Source organism: Aulonocara stuartgranti (genome assembly GCF_965226115.1).
Source record: "Aulonocara stuartgranti genome assembly, chromosome: 11".
Taxonomy (NCBI): Eukaryota; Metazoa; Chordata; class Actinopteri; order Cichliformes; family Cichlidae; genus Aulonocara; species Aulonocara stuartgranti.
Window position 1 is genome coordinate 6,652,886 of NC_138947.1, and position 25,049 is coordinate 6,677,934.

General features: G+C 40.2%; 1 protein-coding gene and 1 long non-coding RNA gene across 7 annotated transcripts in view; one reads left to right on the top strand and one right to left on the bottom strand.

Moving 5' to 3' along the window:
- Positions 1-1,111: 1,111 nt before the first annotated feature.
- dgkb (diacylglycerol kinase, beta) overlaps positions 1,112-25,049 on the bottom strand; it is a 93,560-nt gene continuing 69,622 nt past the window's right edge. For all 6 annotated transcript variants that reach the window (XM_082552192.1, XM_082552195.1, XM_082552193.1 and 3 more), the window contains 5 exons: positions 15,990-16,080; positions 14,496-14,691; positions 8,193-8,313; positions 7,916-7,976; positions 1,112-4,123 (listed from right to left, as the gene is read on the bottom strand). In XM_082552192.1, the coding sequence (XP_082408318.1) occupies positions 4,016-4,123; positions 7,916-7,976; positions 8,193-8,313; positions 14,496-14,691; positions 15,990-16,080 (577 nt within the window). In that variant the 3' untranslated portion in view covers positions 1,112-4,015. The remainder of the gene's footprint in view (positions 4,124-7,915; positions 7,977-8,192; positions 8,314-14,495; positions 14,692-15,989; positions 16,081-25,049) is intronic.
- LOC309717538 overlaps positions 18,131-25,049 on the top strand; it is a 29,012-nt gene continuing 22,093 nt past the window's right edge. Inside the window, exon 1 of the long non-coding RNA XR_014279734.1 lies at positions 18,131-18,472. This is a non-coding gene — a long non-coding RNA (uncharacterized lncRNA). The remainder of the gene's footprint in view (positions 18,473-25,049) is intronic.

Here is a 25,049-nt window from a genome sequence, read left to right on the forward strand (position 1 = left end):
CGAAGAACAGGAAGGAAAGATTAGACTTTGGACAGATGATGACCAAGATTAGCTGGTACTGAAATAATGGGAAGGAAAAAGGCATCTAGAAGGAAAGAGGCAGCTCATGACTCAATTAATACGACATCATCTGTCAAACATGGTGGAGACAATGTTATGGCATTGGGCATGTATAGCTGCCAGTGGAACTGGGCTATTAGTGTTGGCAGTGTTATTATATTGTGTAGTGGATAATGAACCAAAGCATATTGCAAAAGAGTTTCTCAAGACAAAGAGATGGGATCCTAACCCTATTCTTCGATGGCCAAGGCAGTTACCTCATTTCAACCCAGTAGAACATGCTTTTTAATTATTAAATACAAAACTGAATGGAGAGAGGGCCACAAACCTTGCGGTGGTGTACAGAGGCACATTGCAAAAAGTGGTGTAACTGCCCCAAAAGTTATAGACCTAACTGTATTGCCCAGAGTTGGACTGCATGTGACAAAGAAATTACCCAACTTAGTCACACTGGCCATCAGTGTTCTATAAAGTGCTACTTTTCTAGTACAAAGACTGCATGATGTCCCATTGTGCCTCTGTGGAAACAGAGCTGGTAATTTAGCTAATTCTACTCTAATCATTAACTTCTACTTAAACATTTCTAGTAGTGTGAAAGCAAGCAGTAGACCGTTGCTGATACACTGCTATGCTAAATTTGATAAACAGCAATGGAGACAATATCCTGACCGATAACAGCCTTGCATTTATGTCGCCCTTTTGTCAATTTTGTTCATACAGAAAACACAATATTATAATTGCAATTAAAGCGCCTACCTCATATTTGTGTCATACATATAATTATCAATTAATCTAGCATGCATGTCTCTGGAGGAGGATGGAGCACCTGAGGAAACACAGGACCAGAGAGGACATAAAGACTGCACTGATTCAAATCGTGCTGTTGCCTCAAAGCTTCTTTCTTTGAGGCAACAGTGCTAACTGTGACGCCCGTAGAATTTGAATCTGTTATACCAACAATCTTTTGACTAATATGTGACTACTATGCATCATTAAGGAGTAAAAGGTTAAAAAAAAATTCCTGAACACAATGCCAAACAACAAGCTTTTTTATTGTTTCCATCACTTTTCTCAGTCAACACTGGCAGGCATAATTTCTTTTTAGACAACAACAAAATGGTGTGAGTTCTAGAGTGAAGCAAAAAGCAGAAAAATAAATAATACTGTGTACAAAAATACAACCTCACTGTATAAACGCTACACAATACAAAGCAAAAAGACATGGGAGACTCCTTGGCTATCGTCTCCGCCGGCATATGGCACTTATAAAGACCGAAACAGTCAAGCCTAAAATTCTTCCCAAAACATGCAAATGTGAAGTTCTATAAAAACAAATGCATTTATCAAGTGTGTCTCGCTGGTAGGTCTGTAACATAATGTCCCCAGAATATGAATAAGTGAGTACTTTTAGTCTTTGGTCAGCCTGAATGAAATTAGTGCAGAAAAGCACTGAATAAGACCAATACCATCCAGCCACTTAATGCTCTGTATTAAGGAGGATACTCATAGGAAATTACTATCTATAAATGGCAACTGTGCATATGTTAGTGACTGTTATAAAATGTGACTGATTTTCAGTATTGATTCTTTAAAAGGTTGTTACCAACATGTTGAATTTCTGAACTCTCTTGGGCAGCGTTCTAGATATTTCTTTAGGAATAGTTCTCCAGGCTCCTTGAATGACATTCAAAGCTCTACTTTGGACGTTGGCTTCCTTTTGGTCTCTTCTCTGTGGAGATGATCCCCCAGTGCTGCAATTATCTTAAGGTTCGAGCTCTATGGAGGCCAAGCCATTACTTAGTGTCTTGTTTTGTGCTTTTCTATCCACGTATACTTTTACTGCATTGGCAGTGAGTTTGGGATCATTGTCACGCTGAAGAATTAAGCTTTTGCCAATCCAATGCTTTCCAGATGGTACATCATGGTGGATTAAAATCAGCTGGTAGTTTTGCACGGTCATAATTCCAATTTTGGCAAAATCCCCAACACCACTGGTTGAAATGCAGCCCAGAACCATGACAGAGCCTCCACTGTGTATTACAGATGCCTGTAGACACTCACTGTGGTTGCTCTCTCCTGACCTGCTCCAAACATATTTTAACTCAAAATGTAACATTTGGATCAACTCCACAAGACCTGTTACTGCTGATTTATAGACTTTTTTTGTGATTTCTTTCCCTGTTTCCCTTCTTTAAGAATGGCTTCTTCATAGCCACCTTCATACTGAGAACATTTATGATGGGGCTTTGCAGAAAGGAGATGGATCAATTGAAAGGCCAGATGCATCTTTCCGGTCTCTGGGTCAAGTCTGTATTGACAAAGAGACCTGACTCAGGTGTTTTTGCTGTTTCTGAAGGACACGACTTCCATATGCTGTTTTAAGGACATAGTGCACGACATGCTAAAATAAGCCAGATTTTTGGCTAATAATCCCCTTGTTGGTCCAAAACACTATTTTATGCCAGTAAACTAAGTTATCTTTGGCATTAACTTTTTTGGGGGGATATTCAACTAAAGAAATGGGATCATGCTATTAACAAGGTGCTAAAGTTAAAAATTAAAACTGTCTTTTTGCTAACTTGTCTGTTATGTAGACAACACTGAGTGATTTAAAAATCTGTGTTAAGTAGCTTAAGAAACAAACAAACAAAAAATCCTCTTAAAATTGGACCGGACTGAAAATGAGTGTAAAAACAGCCAATATCCAAAGGAAAACTTTGAAAGCCTGTAAGACAGTCTGGATACTTAGAAGCAAAATATAAAGAAATGAGGAATTTGCACAGCAATGTATATACATGAATGTCAATAGTAAGTTTGTAGATCTTTCACTGTTTAATGGACGCTTACTTGTGCAGCGGACTGTAAACCCTCATCAACAAACATCAGAAAAAAATGAGTTACCATAGAAGGTCAAGCTGCTTCTTGTGAACATAACTATACAAGTGCTTGTACTATACAAGATAAATATTGTTGTTTTCTGTGGCTTTTCAAAGATTTTCATTCTATTATGCCTGAGTACCTGTTAAGAAAGCACAGGATCCCATAAAAATGCAGATAAATGATGATGTGGTTGAAACAGAGCTGTGCTGTAGATGCAGATTCAAAAATGATCAATTTCCATAAGTGTCAAAAGAGATCATGGTCACTCATGCAACAGAAAGTGTGCACAGATCTGGTAAAACTGTCTCGAAATCTCTCGTGCAACGTAAAACAAAGAGTGTCATGCATTTTTTATGAGCAATCAATAATCATTCCTAATCTTTCCACTGACGGAGAAGCAAAACAGCCAATCAAAACATGACAAGGATGACTTGCAGGAAACATGAAACGAAAGCAGATTCTCTGTCTTTGCACTATTTGAAGCCATTCATGACTGAAGCGTAGAAGAGATGTCGGGTAGAGACACTTCACTTTTTACTAAACACTTTGGGAAAAATCAGATGCAAACTCCAGATATGTCATCTCCAACAGCACCAGCCTCTTTCACTGTCCATCATGCATCAGGGGTATGCAAATACAAAAATAAAACATTAGAAAACATCAATAGCAGTTAAATATGAATAAATAAATAAATAAATAAATACATCTCACAAAACACATTCAGCGGTGGGTTTGTTACACATGGCACAGAGCACAACAGCAAAAATAAAAACAGAAGTTTAGAAAATAGAAGAACAGAAGTGAACTTCCATAAATAGCTTCAATATTTTTGGAGCGAAATTACACCACAGACTGTAGAAGAAAGTGTCAGTCCTAAACTCGCCTCGCTTTGGATTCAATGTGGGCTTCTCAGTGACATCTCCATGCTGCAGGCGACACATCCTGATCCTACACTTTGCTACTGTATGCTGGGCTATCAATCAGACAAAGGGCTCCTTTACAAACAGGCCCAGCTAAGATCAACCGGTGACTACTGCCCTGCAGGTGTGTGTGAGCACTCGGAGGTCTTGAAGGTTCAGTCTTTGCTCTCAGTGCGAGTTCGTCTGATCAGTGAAGAGAAGAAGCTTCGACCTTGCGGTGGTCCCATTAGCATGGGAGCTTGGTTCTTGTGAACGATCTCAATCTGGTATAAGAAAAGAGAGAGCTGAGATTTAGCTCAGAAAGGAAATGTGTTTTAAGCTGTCTGTTAACATCTTCACATAGCATTTTTCAGTAGCATTATGAAATCACTCAGTGCTTACTATACAGTAGACTATAAAGGGAGTTTTCCCAATGCTGCCTGGCTTATAGGGAGCATTCACTCTTTAATCCACGATGAAAAAAACTGATGTCTTGTCAATTTGTCTTTCTGCTTTGCCAAGTGTTGTAAGCCATATTCACCCACTCTTATTGTTTGTTTACTCCAGCACGCCTGCTATGTACAGTGCTGTGAAAAAGTATTTGTTCCCTTCCTTATTTCTTAGTTTTTTGCATATGTGTCATAATTGCATCGCTCACACTATCAAACTAATTTTAACATTTGACAAAATCAACCCAAGTAAACACAAAACTGTGTTTGTAAAATGATGACTTCATTTATTAACCAAAAAAATACTAACCACACCCAGGCCCTATGATATTCTGAATCAAGAAATGACTTAAATAGAACCTGCGTATAATATAAGTGCAGTTGGCTAAAGATAAAACACAAAACAGATGAAAAAGAAACTCTTTAGGATCAGTCAGTCTGAAAAGGTTTAGACTCCTTTGTAAACCTATGAAAAAACAATTAAAGTACAAAATTTCTGTTCTCCTTGACTTTTTCCAAAGTCATCCAGCGGACCAGACTGAAGTCTTTGATGGGCCGATTCTGGCCCACGTGCCTCATGTTTGACACCCCTGATTTAGATTTAAACCACTGAAATATATATGCCAGACGTGACTGTAAGCTAAAATACTGACACATAACACTTAACACATAATATAGTCTACTTATCTTTTGATTTAAGCACAAATTTGAAATTTGAATTTGAAAAATTTGAATTTGAAAAATTTGAAATTTGAAAATTTGAATTTTCTTTCTGTATTAATTATTTTTGTTATTATTGTATTTAATTGTTTTAGTGCACAATCCATGTCACACATGTTTTTGAAACAGCTCCTGATACTGTGAAACTATGTTTTTTTTGTTTGGTCTGTTTTTTGGGGGGTTTTTTGTACGACATTTCTTGTTTTCAGATAAACATAATTCGATAATTTTACAGCAGCTATACTTCATATATATATTGATGTGATGCCACAATCAACAACAATAAACACAAACACAACAAAAACAATGGTATTTAAACTATTATTTAGTTTTCACAGCTCATTTACAGAAGACTTTTACCTATAAAATGAAAGTGCCTCCATAATCAACAAATGACTTTTTTGAATTATGTTTACCTTTCTTTTAAATCTCAGAAGGTTATCCCCATGAAATAATAATGTCTCTATCCACTGTTCATTATACCCAGCACTTTATCCCCACAGAAGCAAATTCAGCAATGCATTAACAATTAAAAAAAAAATCCTCCATATGGATGTTGCATCCAAATGGGTTCTTGTCAAGTGGCTTATGAATGCATATTTGAACGTCCTGACTACAACAAACTTTGAGAATCCCTGGGGTTAGTGACTCCGATAACATATTATTGTGGATTACTGTAAAGACTGAATTTTATATTATCTGACAATATCCTGTTTGCCTGCAATGATGCAATTTCTTTTAGGAGTTGCAACTGTAGATCGATGGAACCCCAAATATCAACCATCAAGGGTTGTCATATTAAGCACATCATTATAGAGTTGCACTAAGAGTCTAAACGCAGTAATGGGGAGGGGAAATGCTACCATCTGCATTCAAAGGACCACATTCACTTCAAAGGAAAGATGCCATTTATTGTGCTTGCACTCTGACGCTGGAGCAATTACTTAGCTTTTGTGGGCTTTCTGCCATCATTAAACATGATTGAAGTTAATGTTTATCAAGTACTTTGCCATAAACATGATAGTCTTTACAGACAAGACAGTGGCCAAAAAAGAAAAAAAAGATCTAAAGTGATACCTGAAATAAATTTGGATGGTAATCAAGCTCTGTTTCTTTAAAATGCAGGATTAAGTATTTATGTGGTTCAAGGGCCCATGGAACAATATGGCTTTTAGACAGAAAATAAAATAATTTGCTCAAATGAAGCATGGATGTAATGAGCTATCAGGTCACAATTAATCATCCAAATTAAGAAAACCGAGGGGGGATTTTACTTAGACCCTAATGAAGGTGCATTGTACCAGAATCAAATTTGGAAATATGGTGCCAGTTATTTTAGATCTACTCATCAGAGTGACACATGCTGCATTTAGCTTAAAATCTTAAATGGTTATGGTGTTAAACATGGTATGCATGCAGAGACTGATATGCATTTGCATAGCTGCTGTTGTTAATAATTAGTGGAACAACATCCAATTTGAAGTGTGATGTTTTTGTAGGCATTTAACGCGTTAAGTGATTCAGATGCAGTTCAGACATACAGAATGAAAAACTTTCCTTGGAAATCATTGCAGCACAATTATGTATCGTCAGAGCCCAACTTTGCTCTGTGTAGTTGTGCCAGCAGATACAAGAGCACTTGCAGGCCACTTGTTTTGTCATGGCTGGGCGATCCATATGTAAATCTCGGCAGCACTTCATCTGCAGTGGTGTTCTAATTAAAGCTAAACACAACCGTAATCAACGCAAACTCAGGAGTTTCCTTTTGAAAAACGAGCAACTTGGACAGAGAGAAAACACTTATCGAGGTACACGTTTGCGATCTAGACGATGAGCAAATTAGAAGAAATAAGACTTGAATCATTAAGAATTTGTTATCATAAATTAATGCACTAGAATATAAAGCAGCAACAGCTGAACTGTTATATTAATCTTAATATTAAAGCATATATATTTGATATTTTTTTTAAACATGTATCAGCTTTTGGTTTGTTTGTCAGAAAGCTATATATAAGATATATATAAATCTTTTAAAGTTTGTATCTGTCTTGTGTGAAACTTGTATGAAAAGCATACAAGAGTGAAAACAGATATAAGATCCCTTGAAAAATTCTATAATAAAACTTGTATGTGTTGGATACTTACTAAAACAATATATGAAAGTAATGAGAAAGTGGCCACTTTCAGGAGTAAATCATATAAGTTTTTACTATTTCTTTTCCATATGGGAGAAGTCATTGAAAGAAGATTTAATCAGTCACTAAGGTGGGTCGCATTAATGACTCCTGGACATCTTAACATCTTAGACCATAATGTCTATAAACCAATACCTTCTTATGAATATGCAGATGCATAGACAAGGGATAAGTTTTCTGTTTTGGTTTTATAATGCAGTTGCAATAGAGCAGGCTTTGTTAGCATACAGTTAAATAGCTGATGTGGTTTCAAAACCATTGTTTTTCACCTAACAAGCATTTAACTTTTCACTTTTGTTTTTTATCTTCATGATGCCCGTGTGGGGCATTTTCATAGTAGAACTCAAGATCTCCCACACAACAGTAACTATGTGTTTCCTCAGAGGTTCCTCAAACAGTCTGATGTTACTCTTTAAGCTCAGAATAAAAAACAAACAAAGAACTTTTTGAAAACTTGAATTTACAGAATGAGTCATGGATGCTCATTGCCACATGTTGGAAAAATTCTCAAGCATCAATATGACTGTCAGACTGCAGATTCCATATGTAAAACGTATTAATATTTTTTCATTTGCAAATCTTTTTTTTGTAAATGGAGATTACAAAATACTTTGCTCGATTCTTCTTTCACTGCCCTTACAATTTACTTTATATTGGCATATAACTGTCTTTAGTTTGGATGAACCATTTGTGGAAATGCAGTTCAACTTACAGTGCACGGAGTCTGCATCCAAGGTTCACCATCAATCTGCATTGGAAGGGATTTACTGGTTCTGTAAGTGAAGAACGAGAAAACATGCTGTAACAAATCTTCACAATAAAACCAAATAAAAGCATTCTGCACCAGGATGCTTAAAAATCATCACCTTAATTTATACTCGTAGCATTTTTATGCTTTTTCTTATATGCCATAGCATTTGCTACCATAATAAACTAAAAACAATATAATAATTGGAAGAAACAGGCACAAAACATTGTTAAAGACTGACCTGATAGTCACAGAGGAGCACTGTGCCAAGCGTCGTCCAGCGCTCTTCAGGCCAGTGTAGATCTGACCCATCTCCATGGCTCCTTCGAGTCCCACAACCTCCAAGAGCTGGTCAGACAGGTCTGAGACAAAAGCAAACAAAAGCAACAAAGCAAAGAAAAAACACTTTTTTAACCATGCAAAGTCCAGCCAAGTTTTGTCCTCATTATGTTATAGTATCACTGCTGCTTTTGAATGTAGCTACCATTCACATGAGAGGTAAACAATGCAAAAAACTCGTACTAGGAGTGAGAAGACACATGAAACAAAGTACAAAAGCGAGGAGGGGAAGAGGAAAGTGAGAAGGAGGTGAGGAAGAATAAAAGAACATGACATGTGATGTTCCTCACTTCAGAGTTTGCCTTCTGTTGCTGAAATATTTAATATTCACTGTTTAAAAAAAAAGATAGAAAAAAGGCAACAAGCTACAAACAAAACAGCTATTAATTAGATTGCACCGGCAATGCAAAGCAATCTTGTGATAATATAATTATTAATTTCTCTTCTGTTTTTCAGTTATGAGCATTGATTTTGCCCCTGCTGGAAGCCCAGTGTCACGCAGGGCCCATCTGTTTCGGAGGCCCGCTCTGCCTCCGACTCTCCATCAACTCATCCCTCCACAAATTAAGAAGCTGCTGCCTCGCTGTTGGTAGTATACAGACACTAATTGAAACTAAGACCCATTTTTAGGCACTCGGTGTGTGTGAGCGTGTTAGCCCCGCAATGCCGTGTGTACGTGAGTCGTGTTGGTTTCCTGAAGGAGTGTCGTGGGCAATGTTGCTGTTGCGGTGAGATGTTGTTGCCGCCGCCGAGCTATGGTGTCCAGCTGTCACCATGGTGATGGACATGCGTCTGCCCCTATCTCAACGCTGGACTTTGAGTGCAGCACTTTCCAGGGTCGGAGTGGAAGAGTGTGTACACATACAATCCAAAGCAGGTTGACCTCCCTGACACTGAGCTTTAAAGTTGCTCCCCCCGTCACGTGACTTCTCACGTTGATGTGAACGGCTCATGCAGGCCCATGGTGACATATATGATGGACAGCATCACCAAAGCGATAGGGATTCCTGTTTGCCCCGAGCTACAAAGATCTATTATACTCTAGAGCTCTTAGCTTGGGAAAGAATGCAAAGGCTGTAGCTGTGCTGGTTTAAGAAGGGCAGGAGGACCCTGTGCAGCCAACACACACACACACACACACACACTAAAACACACTCACAGACACAAATTTGCTTTTAGTTACAACTTTTACGATGTCTCAAAGAATTAAAGACCAACCCTGATGAAAAAAACGAGCCTATTATTTTGTGAATTCTTGTAAATCGTGTTGCTGCAGTGACATACAGTCCTGTATATCACTCATTTCTTTATAATTTGTTTTGTTTTTAGAGCTTTCAGGCCTTCTTGTGTGTAAAATAGAGGACAAAAGGAGAAGTAGCACTCCAACTATCTACAGGTGAACAGCATCTGAAAGCCAATAAAGACCTGATATAGGCCTTCAGTTTATCTATCTGCTCTTCACTGACTCCCCATTAGAAATGAGATGAATCCAAATGTATGGAGGAGGTAAGATGAGAGGTACAATAGTGAATGTCTACAGCCATCTGTAAAACACAGCCGAGGGCGTGTCCTAGTAAAATGTAAAGAAATGCGATGTGGCTCAAATCTTTTGCACGGTACTCTAGAAAAGTAGTGTGGTTAGAGCTGAGCTACATTTCTGATGTTGTACAACATCTGTCTCCCATATAAGTACTTTTATTTAAAGGTCCAAATAAGTTTCCAAAATTACATTTTCTAAGTTTATTTACTCTAAAGTCAGCTACACCAGAGTATATCAAGTATATTTAATTTAAAAGTAAAGATGCTGATGCAGTATATTAAGGTTGTGACAAATCATTAATGTTAGTTATGTATCAAGTTGTATATTGTTCACCCGCAATATACAACTTGACATACTGTAACTTAAGTTTATTTTCTTTTCTGAAAATGAGTTTACCGACTTTCTTACACTCCAGTGCCTTGCAGTGTACACTTATTTGCATTGATGCTGATACCTTGCCTGGATCTACAGTCCAAAGAAATTAAAATATGTCCATTGGCACAACTAAACAGAATAATGAAACTGTTTAAAACTCAACACACCCGTACCCTTACAAATTAAATTGTATTGTATTTCCTGATAGGAGCATTCGGTCTCATTTTTACAAAAGCCTGAAATGAACCTTCAGGTAAAAATTGTTCTTTCAAATTAAGAGTTGAAAAAAATAGTTTTCAAAATGATAAAAAAAATTACAGAAGCTATCCTCTGTCTCAGAATTGTAAGGAAATTGATTCTGATCAGAATCTTTTCTAATCTGTCCATGTTCCACCTCTCCATGAAATGTCATGAAATATGGCAAAATAGTACAAAAGCACTAGTCTTGGAGGAGAAATGGCCTTCAGGCAAAACTTAAATTTAGACATATTTTCATCTCTTTCTAAGAAATGAGGACACACGACTTCAATAAGGGTCTTAATGGACTGAAATCATATTTTATCTCGAGTGGGTTTTTTTTTTGTGAATTTCCATTTTTCTTTTCTTGAATCACCATCAATTATTCCATTTACGGGAAGTTCAAATGATTCACCTGGATCTACAATACAAAGCACACTCGCCTAAATATAGTAAAAAACCAACATGTTCTCAGAGATAAACTGGGAGAAAAACTGAATCACCTAACCGATTAGAAAGGCCAATTTATAAAAAGTCATGATAAGCAGTCTATGGCCAAATATAAACCAAATCATCTTATTTATCTAATCTCGAATCAATGTCCCTTACGTAGGTCAAGAAATCAGGATTTCAAATTGATAAACACTACAAGTGATAGTGAATGAAACAATGATATGAACCAGTGTCCGTATGGGACATGAAAAAGCAGCACACTGCGACTTTAATCTTAGCCACATCTTCCCATCAGAGAGAGAGAATAGAAACAACGTCCTTGTCACTGTCACACAACTACCTGTCCAGGCCAGTGGCTGCACTGACACATGTGGAGCGACAGGGTGAGAGCAGAGGAATAAAAGACAGACAGTGACGGAGCAGAGCAGGACCAGCAGCCGATCTGCTGAAAGTAAAACTAAAGAGGAATGGCGGAACAAGGAGGGAGGGCATGTGGAGGCCGATCCTCCAATGAAAGCTTCATGGGGCTTGTCACGGGGGATCAGTCCCAAGCATCAACCCCTCCACCCACACATGAAGCCCCTATTCTAAATAATTCACTCTGCAGCCATTCCCTTCCACCTGAGGGGCTTGTCTCCTGGCGTCACCAGCGGGACGATTTAACAGCTCCCGAAAGGTCAGGGTTTTTTTTTTTTCATCCCCTAGCCACCCACCAGCCCACCCATCCACACACAGATGCAACTACACATACAACTTGACAAAAAATGATCTCTGCCAACAGTCATGTGCGTCACCCTCTGCCCCTCTGGGCTAATGCACTCCTGTGTGTTTACCTCTAAATACGCTGTTCTCTTGATCTAACAAGTTTGGCTGCTCACCTTGAGGGCACCTTCCACAAGGGCATCTATTCTAAGATATACAGTACAGGTGGACAACACAAACACACCCACCCGCATCAATACACAGGCTCAAATGGGTATGGACACACATAAACAAAGGGAAATACTCCCCACTCACACTAAGTGCCTTTCCAGGTTTAGACTGTGGCCTCTATTTTTTTTTTTAAATACAAACACAGAAGTGATTGATTTTTTTTCAGGGATAAATGGAGTGTTCATCATAGCAAAGCTGGGCTTTGCATTGATCAAATGTGTCCCTCACAGTGCACATGTGCCACATGGTTCCTTTTTATTATGATTTTGCATTGGTTTAACTTGAAGTCTACTGAAATCCTTAAACCTCGATTTTTCTAACTGTCAGCAGGGGGTCGTCCAAAAAAAGAAGTCTGGTTGTATGGAAGTCAGTGAGAAAACTGCCATCGGTGAACATGTCCATGATAATCTTACGGTCCTGGTTGCAAATTAGAAGTCTTATTAAATACAACACTGCATTTCTTTTCTAAATGATGGTCATGTTTGATATCCAAGATGACACAGCAGAGTATGTTACAGGGCAAGCCTACTGACGGAAATGCTCAGCTCGAAGCATCAAAAAGGTGATGTTAATGTACTGGAGAATGACTTTTTTATGGGTTATTTATTGTCGGACTGAGTTGTGTTTCCTTGTCTACTTCCTCACTGTCTCTCACTTGTTTTCTCAGTTTTTTAAACAACATAAAACAGATTCATTTTGCACAATAAATGCTGTGACTGTGAAAAAGAGTCCAATTTAAAATGTGCCACCTTTAACCATCTTTAAAGGCAAAACAGCACCAAAGGAAACAGAAAATTGAATCACAACTAAAAAGAATGAATGCTCCATAGTGTGCTTCACAGAGGGCTTTTTATTTTCCAGAAATTGTGCTATGGCCAGTGAAGTCTCATAAGGGATCACTGGCAGCCATGTCTGGAGATCTTTGCTGGCTCGTCATGTCTCAAAGCCAGACACTGATTGTAACATCCACTTCATCCCCAGGTACAAACACACCATCTCAGCAGGAAACCTAAAAAACATACTGTGCATCACCTGAACAGGCACAGTTAGACATGATAGAAATAAAATACAAAAGCCAAGTAAATCCAGAATTCACGGCTGTGAGTCTACAAAAGAATTTAGAAAGACTCAACAGCAATTATTAGTAATAAAATTATTTCAATAAAGAACAGATTAGCTGTCATTCAAGCTATGTTGTAAACATGGATAAAATTGGGGCATATTGATATGAAAGCTTAACAAAAAGTAAAACTAAATTGTATTCCCTTTCAACAGGACTACAATAACTGAAAACACTTGTGCAGTGATGATATATTAAGCCACATATATATAGTTCTTACTATGTATTTGAAGGAAAAATTATATTGTCTGTAATTTTTCACTGCAGTACTAGAATATTCTGCTTTCTGGATATTTTCTACCCTTTGCTATTAACTCCCTAAAGCGGCTCACACAATTTCACCAGTTTCCACAGAGCAGCTGACTCATTGTGTTTCGTTCATTCATATATTCCCATTGATGGGCTTCCTTTTGACGTAAATGGATTCAGGGGTATGCCCAACACCCCACTCAGTCAGCTCCTATTAACAGAGCCTGTCCACTGGTGCCCACACAGACCATTAATACACAAATGACAGTTCCAAACTGTGACATGATTGTACCTCTTCTTTGCAAACAAAACCTGCTGGCTGTGATTCACCTTGTCATCAGTGAAATATTAATGTGCTCAGGAAAAGTTTGGCCCAAAGTTTAGTCTTTGATCTGTCTGATAGGAGCAAGGACACAGACTGTTAGTGTCTGATGTGGGCTTCAGGGAGAAGAACCTCCTACACTGTCAAAGCTGTTTAACTTGCACTATTATTGTTTAACAGAGCAAACCAACCATGGTATGTAGCATGCAGAGGTTTGACTGCTGTTGATGACTCACCAATTACGTTACAACATGCCGACAGATTTAGCCAGAAATGTTCAGCTATTGAAAAAATAGTGGGCGTAACCACTCCCAAATAGTGTGTTATAGTAATCACATTACATTTTTCAGTCAGTTATTTTGTTACTCGTGTTACTTCATACATCTTCTTCATATATCTGGACACAAGGTTGACAACAAAAACCCTCCAAAACTGTCAGCTGATTTAAGTTTGTGTGCAGGAGGAGGAAAATGCTGGAGTGGTCTACAGCTTTGAGGAATAGGGATATGAACCTTACTTTTATTTTGACTGAATGAAAGGACGAATGCAAATACGAAATGCTTCACAGACAGACACAGCCACATTATTCTGTTAACACTACGTTGGCACTCTGGAAGCATGTGCACAGAAAACATGCTAACACAAAGATTATGAAAACCCCCAGAGTGATGCTAAAGCTGAGTGTGTGCAGACCCCAGCCCAGCAGCTAGAGTCTGAACTTTAGAGCCGGAATATATACTACACCAAAGTGGCCACTTACCAAAAAATCAATAGGCTACAACATGCTCCTTCAAGCTATGTTGCTAAATGTGGCTTTGTAGCCACATAGCCAAGTATAACACAGGTTATTGAAGCATTTTATTTAGCAATAACACATTTTCTCTGTGAGTTTAGATTTGTAATGTAATTAAGCTTTCTAACCACAATGATTTCAGCATTTATGTAAACAACCGTAAAACTCGGGTGTCAGAGCTACCTTGAACCGCAAACATGAGTTCTTTGGGGTCGAGCACAGGTGTCCTTTTGTCTTGACCCTTCTTTCCTCCCTTGCGGTAGCCCCTCCTCTTCTTGCTTTCACCCCAAAGGTTGGAGCCACCATGCATGCTGGGAATGTTGAGAATGGCAATGCCTTCCAAGGAAATACTGCTAAGGTCCAGAGTAACACCATCACACTTTTAAAAGAACACAGAAAGAGAAGGACAGATACAATCCGTTTCATCACAAGCTTTGTACTACAGTTTGATACTGAAATAATCTATAAGATGATGAACCCTAAACAGTGTTTTTCCCCAATGTCTAAACCAGAATATATTGCTTTGTCTAAGTAAGACGAACCTTTGATTCTTAACCAGTTCTCACCCCAGAGTGTCAATGCTGCTGTTGTGCCATAACGTGACACGGCTCTTAAAAATATTAGTAAGCACAGGGAGGTCATCTTTGAAAGAGAAGGTAAGATATAAATTTTTCAATCCATGAACTGGAAGTCCACTTTGTGTAGTTCTGTTTTCAGTTACTGTTCAGCAAAGTATAAAAACTACTTTATTAGAAAAATAGAGTTGAAATAAGCTCAATTACAACCCAGATGTTCAAATATTACTCTTATAACCTAAAATCAAATCTTTATTTCTAAAGTGTTCTTAAGGTAAGACAAGTTTTAGTTTCTGCTTCCTCTCCACTATTTGGTTTAATTTAGGCACATAGCTAATATATGCTTAATCTTATTAAGTAGAGATCTAGGAATCAGAATTTTAGAAAGATGGGAGAGAACCAGAGCAGCTGGTTGTTTTAACTTTAAAACACAAGTACACTTTGTACTAACTGCTTGACCCATCCTGCACTCATTTTAATTATGTTTAAAAGAGCCCAGCATGAAGGGGCAAGTGTCCTTATAGTTATTCTGTGTTAACCCAGAAATATTGTATTATATATTACTCTAAATGGTGCATTTTATGACTCAGGGATGTCTCATCATCTCCCTACCTGTCCTTCTTCAGTAATGTAAGCACTACTCAGCCCTAATTAATGAAGACCTCTGCACTGTGTGGATAGCTCTGAGAAGAGGGAAGATGAATTGTATAGACACCATCTTCATTATCACTCAATATCACACACAGCAGGGTCGTGTAGGGCTAATTACCTGTGTGTTACACTAAGGTTATGTGAGAAGTGGGTGGGGAGGTGCACAGATAGCCTTCACACATCCACACTTTGTCTGGGTGAATCTGAAACTAGTATACATTAGTGCTATTTATGGAGCAGCAGAAGACGAGAATATCTTAAATGACATCAATATTCTTACCTGAATGCTAGTGAAATACCCTTAATAATAAAGAATACATGATTGCTTCGTATCTAAGAGCTGAGATAAAGAAGAATAAGTTACAAAGCAACAAATTTCAAAATATATGCTTTTGCTTTTGTTTCTTTTCTTGGAAAAGTCTCCAAAAACAAAATACATGGTTTGAGTTACCTCAACCTCCAGAAAGTCGTGGAGCTTCTTACATGTGGCCGAAAAGGTCTCCGACGTGCCGAACTCAAAGTACCACAGCTTATTCTTTGTTCTGAAAAAAAACAAAACAACAGGAACTGCAAAGGGACCGAGAAAAAAGGAAACATGGAAGTGTTTTCCCCACATCAAAATCTGAAGCTTGTGCTCTCTGTCTTTAGTCTCCTATACTGGATTATATAAAAAAATAGAAGACCACTCCATAAAGGTGGGTTTGTGCTTGAATCGTGTTTGAAAAAGAATCTTTTAATCTACACAGGAAATGTACTTTTACCATTTACAGCTTGCTAAAACCACACAGCCATTAATCCAAAAGAAGTATAATGTGTTTCATTAATCACTGAATTCAAAGCTAGTTAAGGAGGCATCTGAGGGAGCACTTCGGGTGGCTGTGCCCAACATTAAGGAGCAGGGAGGGGCATAAGAGGGTAATCTACCTGCCCTGGCAATTAACAGAGGACTAGGGTGCTGCTCCACAGGCTTCCTACAGTGTACACTCCAGTCCCTAAGGCTGATGATCAATGACCTTGCAGGGGTGAGTCACCATCTGTCCAAACACTGCTATACTGTATTGTATTTTCTCTCAGGTACAAAAATAAAATAAAACTGTAATTGTAATTTGATTTTCATTAATAAAGTAACATTAATATGTGCATCTTTGTGTAAAACAGGTGAAAGTAAAACTGCATGTCAAGGATAATTTGAATACTGCATTATTTATTTTATTTCTTTAATAATTTAAACCCCTGAACAAGAAGAATTCATCAACTTTGCTTTAAACAAGACTTGAAAGAACTATTACTGATCACTAGCTCGGTTTCATGCAATTAGAGGAGGCTGGATCTTTGAACTTATTTTCTTTAAGCCAAACTTGTTAGATCAGGTCAGCAGCTTCACAATGACTATATTTATGGGGCAATGTGGATGGAGTAAAAGAAGCGGTTATTTTAAGACAGTCATGGAAAACTTGTAAAACACTGCACTGCTAATGTGAGTGTGATACTAATAAAAATAACTGCTTAACAGGTTATGACACTGTGAAACAAATACAGTGAATTAGGTCATAGATTTTTTACATTCAGCTCTGTTTACTGCTTTACAATAAGTCAACACTAACTTTTTTCACCATGCTATGAGGTAAATTACTCAACATGTTTCTTCTCAACTTTCTCTTTTTTTTTGGCAAATAACCAAACCTCCTGCTGGCGACTTCAGTGAAAAGTACTTCAGTGCAGTAGATGGTGGGATGGTGGAGAAAAAATGGTCATTGCAAGCAATTCAATAAAAACATCAAACCTCTCATTAATCACAGTGATTTGTGCCGAGCAAATACCAGAGTAATGTTTCATATTAACAATTCAAGAGAAAATATTTTTTACATTTCTTCACTCTTTCCTCATCAAAAAGAAGTTTATTGGATATTGAAGAACATGTGAGACAGCTTTTGATGTTTCTAACGGGACATCGTTTATCTCAAAGATTCAAGGAAAGAAAAAAAACTACAACAATGCTGACAAGCAGAACTGAATACAGTAACAAATGTTACTCTCCTAGCTGGGATCAAAGCACTACAAGAGGAACGTATTAGTATAAGCACAGCAACAATCACTGAATTATTGATTTCCTCATTAGGACTTTTGTCAGGACCATTTAGCCACTTTATAAATGAGCTTTCATTAGAGTACTAGCAAGGTACACTTGATTTATAATGTGCAACATGGTCAATAGCAGAGGGAAGAAAGCAGAGGAAGGTGGTAAGAGGTATAAGGACGACCAGGGCCATGCTGGGAGAATTTACATAACACATTCCTACGTCTCCTCCACCACCACCACACCACCATTGTCATCATGAGTCTGTAAACTGGCCAGACGAGAGGGAAAGCCCAGGAGAACACATAAACAAAATCTGTGCAAATTTGCAAATAAACAAATGAAGGTGGCTACTCTGAAAAGCGTAATCAAATCTTGTGGTTAATGCAGAGAATGGACCCAGATACACTACATGCAATGTTTTGGACCTTCCATTCTTACTGCTGTTGTACTGAAACTGGTTTTGCTGTATATATATATATATATATATATATATATATATTAGGGGTGCAACGATATTCGTATCGATATTGAACCGTTCGATACAGTGCTTTCGGTTCGGTACGCATATGTATCGAACAATACAACATTTGTAATTTATTTTATCAACTTTCCTTCTGACGATGCTGTCTGTGTTGAGCGCTCAGTGAATCTGCGTTCGACTACTCCGCCTAGGTTGCACTGTCGAGCGCAGATCCACTGAGCGCTCAACACAGACAGCATAGTCAGAAGGAAGAGCGCAGGGCAAGCTAGCGAGACAGAAGTTAAGCTCTCCTTGCAAGATGGACCTCCCCCACTCTCATTCAGATCTGGCGTTTGGAATTATTTTGGTTTTCATGTGACGTATGACCCTGAAGGTAAGCCAGTCATGGACTAAAGTAAAACAGTATGTTGGATGTGCCACGCAATGCTTAATTACATGGGTGGGAACTAGTGTGTTAGCGCAGTTAGCTCGTTAACGTGTTGGCCGTCTAGCCCCATGCACGGGGCGATCGGCGGTAGCTCGTTAACGGAGATTTGCCGTGTTGTGGCGTTAAGGTCATTTCAACGAGATTAACCTGAAAGCACTAGTGGGAACACAATGAATATGACTGCACATTTACGCCGACATCATCCTAGTGCAAAGACAAAAACAACAAGCATGCTACTAACTTTAGCCGAGTCATTTAGACAGCTGTTAGCACGTGATTCTCCTTATGCTGCTGAGAATATAGCCCAGAAGAAGCGGATAGTATAGCTTTTACTTTGGAAAGAGGCATTTCTCTGTAATAAACTCTCTTTTCCAAAGATGAGTAATTCCTCAATCAGATACAGGGCTTGCAAAATCGCTAGCCCGACGTCCTGGGGCTAGCGATTTTTTTCAGACGGGCTACCCTGCCCGTTGGGCTATTGTAGGAAGGAAAAATATATGTCAATGCTTTTGCATTCTTTCAGAAATGTAGCTGGGTAATTATGTCATTGGCATCGGTGAGCCACTGTCAATATGTGACATATTGAAATCGCGTTTGAATTTGCGCTTGTTTTTTTGCTTTCACTTTGCAATGACAGCACTGATCTGTGAGTGATGATAATTTGTGCACCAATTCCTCTGACATCGTCTTATTAATCGTTAGCTTACTATGCAAACATGACAAGTGAAATCTCCCGCAGCAAGCTTAAACATGTGAGAGGTTGATCGCGCAGAGAATCGCTGAGCTTATGTGAGTGCGTGTGTAAAAGCAGGAGGATATATATTTTAGTTCTGCTGAGCCAAATAAGACAGGTCGGGGTGAAGAAGTGACAGCCAAAGAAAAGCTTACCACAAAACGGAGAAGTTATGACAAATGAGACTATGAGGCAAAAAGAAAGTGCAGCTTTATGGTTTCATGGACAAAAGAATTTCTGTGGCTGCAACATGATGAGCTAAATAACCAGGGCTGCACATAAGTGGTCCGCAGGTGCGCATTCGCTGTCAAAATAAAAAACGCGCACAAGGGTTAGGGTTAAATTTAAAAACTGTACTTTTGAGTTAAAATATATATTTATAATTTTAATAAATGACAAATTAAAAAGGCATGAACATTTTTTTTGTATCGAAAAAATATATCGAACCGTGACACCAAAGTATCGAACCGAACCGAACCGTGAATTTTGTGTATCGTTGCACCCCTAATATATATATATATATATATATAAAAAAAAAACCACCCAGCACGCCCCTGCGGGCGGTTTATCCTTCAAGCTCGGGTCCTCTACCAGAGGCCTGGGAGCTTGAGGGTCCTGCGCAGTATCTTAGCTGTTCCCAGGACTGCGCTCTTCTGGACAGAGATCTCCGATGTTGTTCCCGGGATCTGCTGGAGCCACTCGCCTATCTTGGGAGTCACCGCACCTAGTGCTCCGATTACCACGGGGACCACCGTTACCTTCACCCTCCACATCCTCTCGAGCTCTTCTCTGAGCCCTTGGTATTTCTCCAGCTTCTCGTGTTCCTTCTTCCTGATATTGCTGTCATTGGGAACCGCTACATCGATCACTACGGCCGTCTTCTTCTGTTTGTCTACCACCACTATGTCCGGTTGGTTAGCCACCACCATTTTGTCCGTCTGTATCTGGAAGTCCCACAGGATCTTAGCTCGGTCATTCTCCACCACCCTTGGGGGCATCTCCCATTTTGACCTCGGGACTTCCAGGTTATACTTGGCACAGATGTTCCTGTACACTATGCCGGCCACTTGGTTATGGCGTTCCATGTATGCCTTGCCTGCTAGCATCTTGCACCCTGCTGTTATGTGCTGGATTGTCTCTGGGGCATCTTTACACAGCCTGCACCTGGGGTCTTGCCTGGTGTGATAGACCCCAGCCTCTATGGATCTTGTGCTCAGAGCTTGTTCTTGTGCTGCCATGATTAGTGCCTCTGTGCTGTCTTTCAGTCCAGCTTTGTCCAGCCACTGGTAGGATTTCTGGATATCAGCCACCTCCTCTATCTGCCGGTGGTACATACCGTGCAGGGCTCTGTCCTTCCATGATGGTTCCTCGTCTCCCTCCTCTTTCTTGGGTTTCTGCTGCCTGAGGTATTCACTGAGCACTCGGTCAGTTGGGGCCATCTTCCCAATGTATTCTTGGATGTTCGTTGTCTCATCCTGGACTGTGGTGCTGACACTCACCAGTCCCCGGCCCCCTTCCTTCCGCTTAGCGTACAGCCTCAGGGTGCTGGACTTGGGGTGAAACCCTCCATGCATGGTAAGGAGCTTTCTTGTCTTTATGTCAGTGGCTTCTATCTCCTCCTTTGGCCAGCCTATTACCCCAGCAGGGTACCTGATCACGGGCAGGGCGTACGTGTTGATGGCCCGGATCTTGTTCTTACCATTCAGCTGACTCCTCAGGACTTGCCTGACCCTCTGCAGGTACTTGGTGGTTGCAGCTTTTCTAGCGGCCTCTTCATGGTTCCCATTCGCCTGCGGGATCCCCAAGTACTTGTAACTGTCCTCTATGTCTGCAATGTTGCCTTCTGGTAGTTCAATCCCCTCAGTTCTGACTACCTTCCCTCTCTTTGTTACCATCCGACTACACTTCTCCAGTCCGAACGACATTCCAATGTCATTGCTGTATAGCCTGGTAGTGTGGATCAGTGAATCGATGTCTCGTTCACTCTTGGCATACAGCTTGATGTCATCCATGTACAGGAGGTGGCTGACAACTGCTCCGTTCCGTAGTCGGTATCCGTAGCCAGTCTTGTTAATGATCTCACTGAGGGGGTTCAGGCCTATGCAGAACAGCAGTGGGGACAGAGCATCTCCTTGGTAGATCCCGCACTTGATGGTGACTTGTGCTATGGGCTTGGAGTTGGCCTCTAGTGTTGTACGCCACATCCCCATTGAGTTCCTGATGAAGGCTCTTAGGGTCCCATTGATCTTGTACAATTCTAGGCATTCCAGTATCCAGCTGTGGGGCATTGAGTCATACGCCTTCTTGTAATCAATCCAGGCAGTGCACAGGTTGGTCAGTCTGGTCTTGCAGTCTCGGCTGATTGTTCTGTCTACCAGTAGCTGGTGTTTTGCGCCTCTGGTATTCTTGCCAATTCCTTTCTGTGTCCCGCTCATGTATTGACCCATGTGCCTGTTCATCTTAGCCGATATGATGCCTGACAGGAGCTTCCATGTAGTACTGAGGCAGGTTATTGGTCGGTAGTTGGAGGGGACCGGTCCCTTCTTGGGGTCCTTGGGGATCAGGACCGTCCGGCCTTCAGTTAGCCATTCCGGGTGTCTCTCGTTAACTAGCAGCTGGTTCATTTGTGCTGCCAGACGCTCGTGGAGTGCAGTCAGCTTCTTCAGCCAGTAGGCGTGAACCATGTCGGGCCCTGGTGCTGTCCAACTCTTCATACTGGAGACCCTTTCTTGGATATCTGCCACTGTGATGGTTACTGGACCCTGTTCAGGGAGGTCGCTGTGGTCTGCCCTCAGATCCTCTAGCCACTGAGCATTGCCGTTATGGGTTGCGTCCTTCTCCCATATGCTCTTCCAGTATTGCTCCGTCTCCAGCCTTGGTGGTGCTGTTCTCTTATTGTTCCCTTGCCACTGAGAGTACACCTTTGCTGGTTCTGTGGAGAACAGCTGGTTTATTCTCCTGCCTTCTATCTCTCTGGTGTACCTCCTCAAGCGGCTGGCCAAGGCTGTGAGTCTTTGCTTGGCAGTTTCCAAGGCCTCAGGTATGGACAGCTTGCTGTATTTCTTAGGCACCTTATTCGTCGCACCTTTCTGCAACTCCGTTAGTTGGCTAACCTCTCTCCGTGCTACTTTGATCTTGCCCTCTAGCCTCCTTCTCCATGGAGGGTACTGCCCCTTGTGGCTGTTCAACTTGTAGCCAAGCATCTCACTGATCACTGCTGCCGTATTGTAGATCAGCTTGTTAGTGTCGGTAATCGTGGTTGTAGGTATTGCCCGTAGTGCTGCATTAACATCATCTAGCAGACCTTCTGAGGGTACTTCACGTAATCTTGGTAACCGGCTACGGGGGATCCAGGTTTCAAGCTTGGCCATGATCCTATTTTTCAGGTCAGTTCCTCTCGCACTCAACTCTCCTATCACACTTGGGGCTATGTACCCAATCTCGGGTGGGGGTGATGATATCTCCCCCCTGACCTGGCGTCCTGACTCCTCCTTGCCGTAGCATTTGTGTTGAGCTCGAGAGGATGTGGAGGGTGAAGGTAACGGTGGTCCCCGTGGTAATCGGAGCACTAGGTGCGGTGACTCCCAAGCTAGGCGAGTGGCTCCAGCAGATCCCGGGAAAAACATCGGAGATCTCTGTCCAGAAGAGCGCAGTCCTGGGAACAGCTAAGATACTGCGCAGGACCCTCAAGCTCCCAGGCCTCTGGTAGAGGACCTGAGCTTGAAGGATAAACCGCCCGCAGGGGCGTGCTGGGTGTTATAACACAGCAAAACCAGAGCGAGAGACAGATGTAGCTGAAGGCATATTTAGGCATATTTAGAAGTAATGCAAATTAAGAGTTTTGAAGACAACAACTGCATTCACTGACAAAATGAGAGTTAACAGACACAGATTGTGTCAAAGTGCCATAAACTTAGCTGGAGATTTTCTATAAATGTATATTTTTAACTGGAGATATAACCTTGCACTTATTCCAAAATGTGCAAATGTAGAACATATGGAGGCATGACGAAAACGGTGAGAAAACAAAGTGGAATAACAAATACAACTGTTACATTTTGCAATCAGCATCTTAGCTGTCAAACACAGGATTGTTCCTCACATCACTCCTCATTTAAATTCACCAGCTTGGTTGTGATATAGTAACACAGGGAAGTGTTGCATATGAATATTGTGACATAAAGGAATAAAACCCAAAGTTTAAAACTAACCAAATAAATAAACTTTGTTTAATATTCAATGTGAACACATCGTAATGAGAAGATGCACCAAGAAACCAAAATCTGCTTTCTGGGGACAATTACTAAGTAATGAAACAGAAGTTGTAACAAGTTTCTAACTCCAGAGGGATCAGCGTAAAATCTGATGAATCACTATGATTGTGTTAATTGTTTCAGGGTTAAGAAAGTGCTTTCAGAGTGCTTTGTATCCTACTCCTTATCATAACTATTAGTTACTTGTAGCTAACTTGTACCCCACACAGTAAGACAGGCAGAAACAAACAAACATGATATCTTTGGTTCATTTTTGACAGATAAAAAAATGGATAATTTCTTTTTAGGGGGAGGGGCAAAATTAGTAGTAGTATAAAAGCACAGAAACTGAAATATGCATTGGGGGGCGATCGTGGCTCAAAGAGTTGGCAGTTCGTCTTGTAACTGGAAGGTTGCCGGTTTGAGCCCCGGCTCAGACAGTCTCGGTCGTTGTGTCCTTGGGCAAGACACTTCAGCCTACCGCCTACTGGTGATGGCCAGAGGGGCCGATGGCGCGATATGGCAGCCTCGCCTCTGTCAGTCTGCCCCTGGGCAGCTGTGGCTACAACTGTAGCTGCCTCCACCAGTGTGTGAATGTAAGAGTGAATGAATAGTGGAATAATGCAATCCATTATTATTGTACAGTTTCGTCGTGAGCAAAATGTTGAGGAAACAGTATCTCATGTTCCTTCTGGTATTGTGGCCTATGACGAAATATGGATATGGACTTCTATGGCAGTTTAAAAAAGTAAATAAGGTGAGTAGGAGATGGAAAAAACAAATGATAACATTAGCATAACAAAAGGTACTGCTGCATAACCTAAAGTAACTGAAAGTTGATTAACTTATATAAGATAATATAGCTGGAAAGCAGACCACGTGAGTCCTATTCGGGGGTAATTTTTAATCTTCAGTTACACAAATACTGGGATTTTCCATAGATGATCATTCTGGAACATATCGTGTGTATAATGGATCACATCCCAAGAGTATTGTATCATGAGTATGATGAAAGGGAAAATATTTCTTGGTTTTCATAGCAAGTGACCCCGAAAAACTACAGTCAAATGCAGTTAAGCAAAACACACTAATAAGAGATACAGCAAGAGACAACATCTGACCGCCCTGTCGATGCCCACCACTTAACCTAACAAGCTCATTGGGGCAACAAATCACCTCATGTCCCTGGTCATTAGATAATTAGGAGAATCTCATTGGCTACATCGTCCTGTCATTTGTTATCTGCTACCCGATGCCAAACGCTGGATTCATCTGACAGACTGACTATGAGGAGTATCTTCAATAGAGAGACCAGAGTAGGGAGACCATTTGAATAAGACGATGCTTGTAAGGAGGATTATGTTAAGTGTAATAAAAGCAAACATAAAGTACCCATTTACTTAAATGTTGGCTGATGTTATGCTGTCGAACCCTTGCAGTCATCTTTGAAGTAAATTATATTGCTGGTGAGAGCAATTTGCATTTTAAGGATGAAAAAAAAACCCCAAACATCAGCAATAATAACATCTGCAGCAGG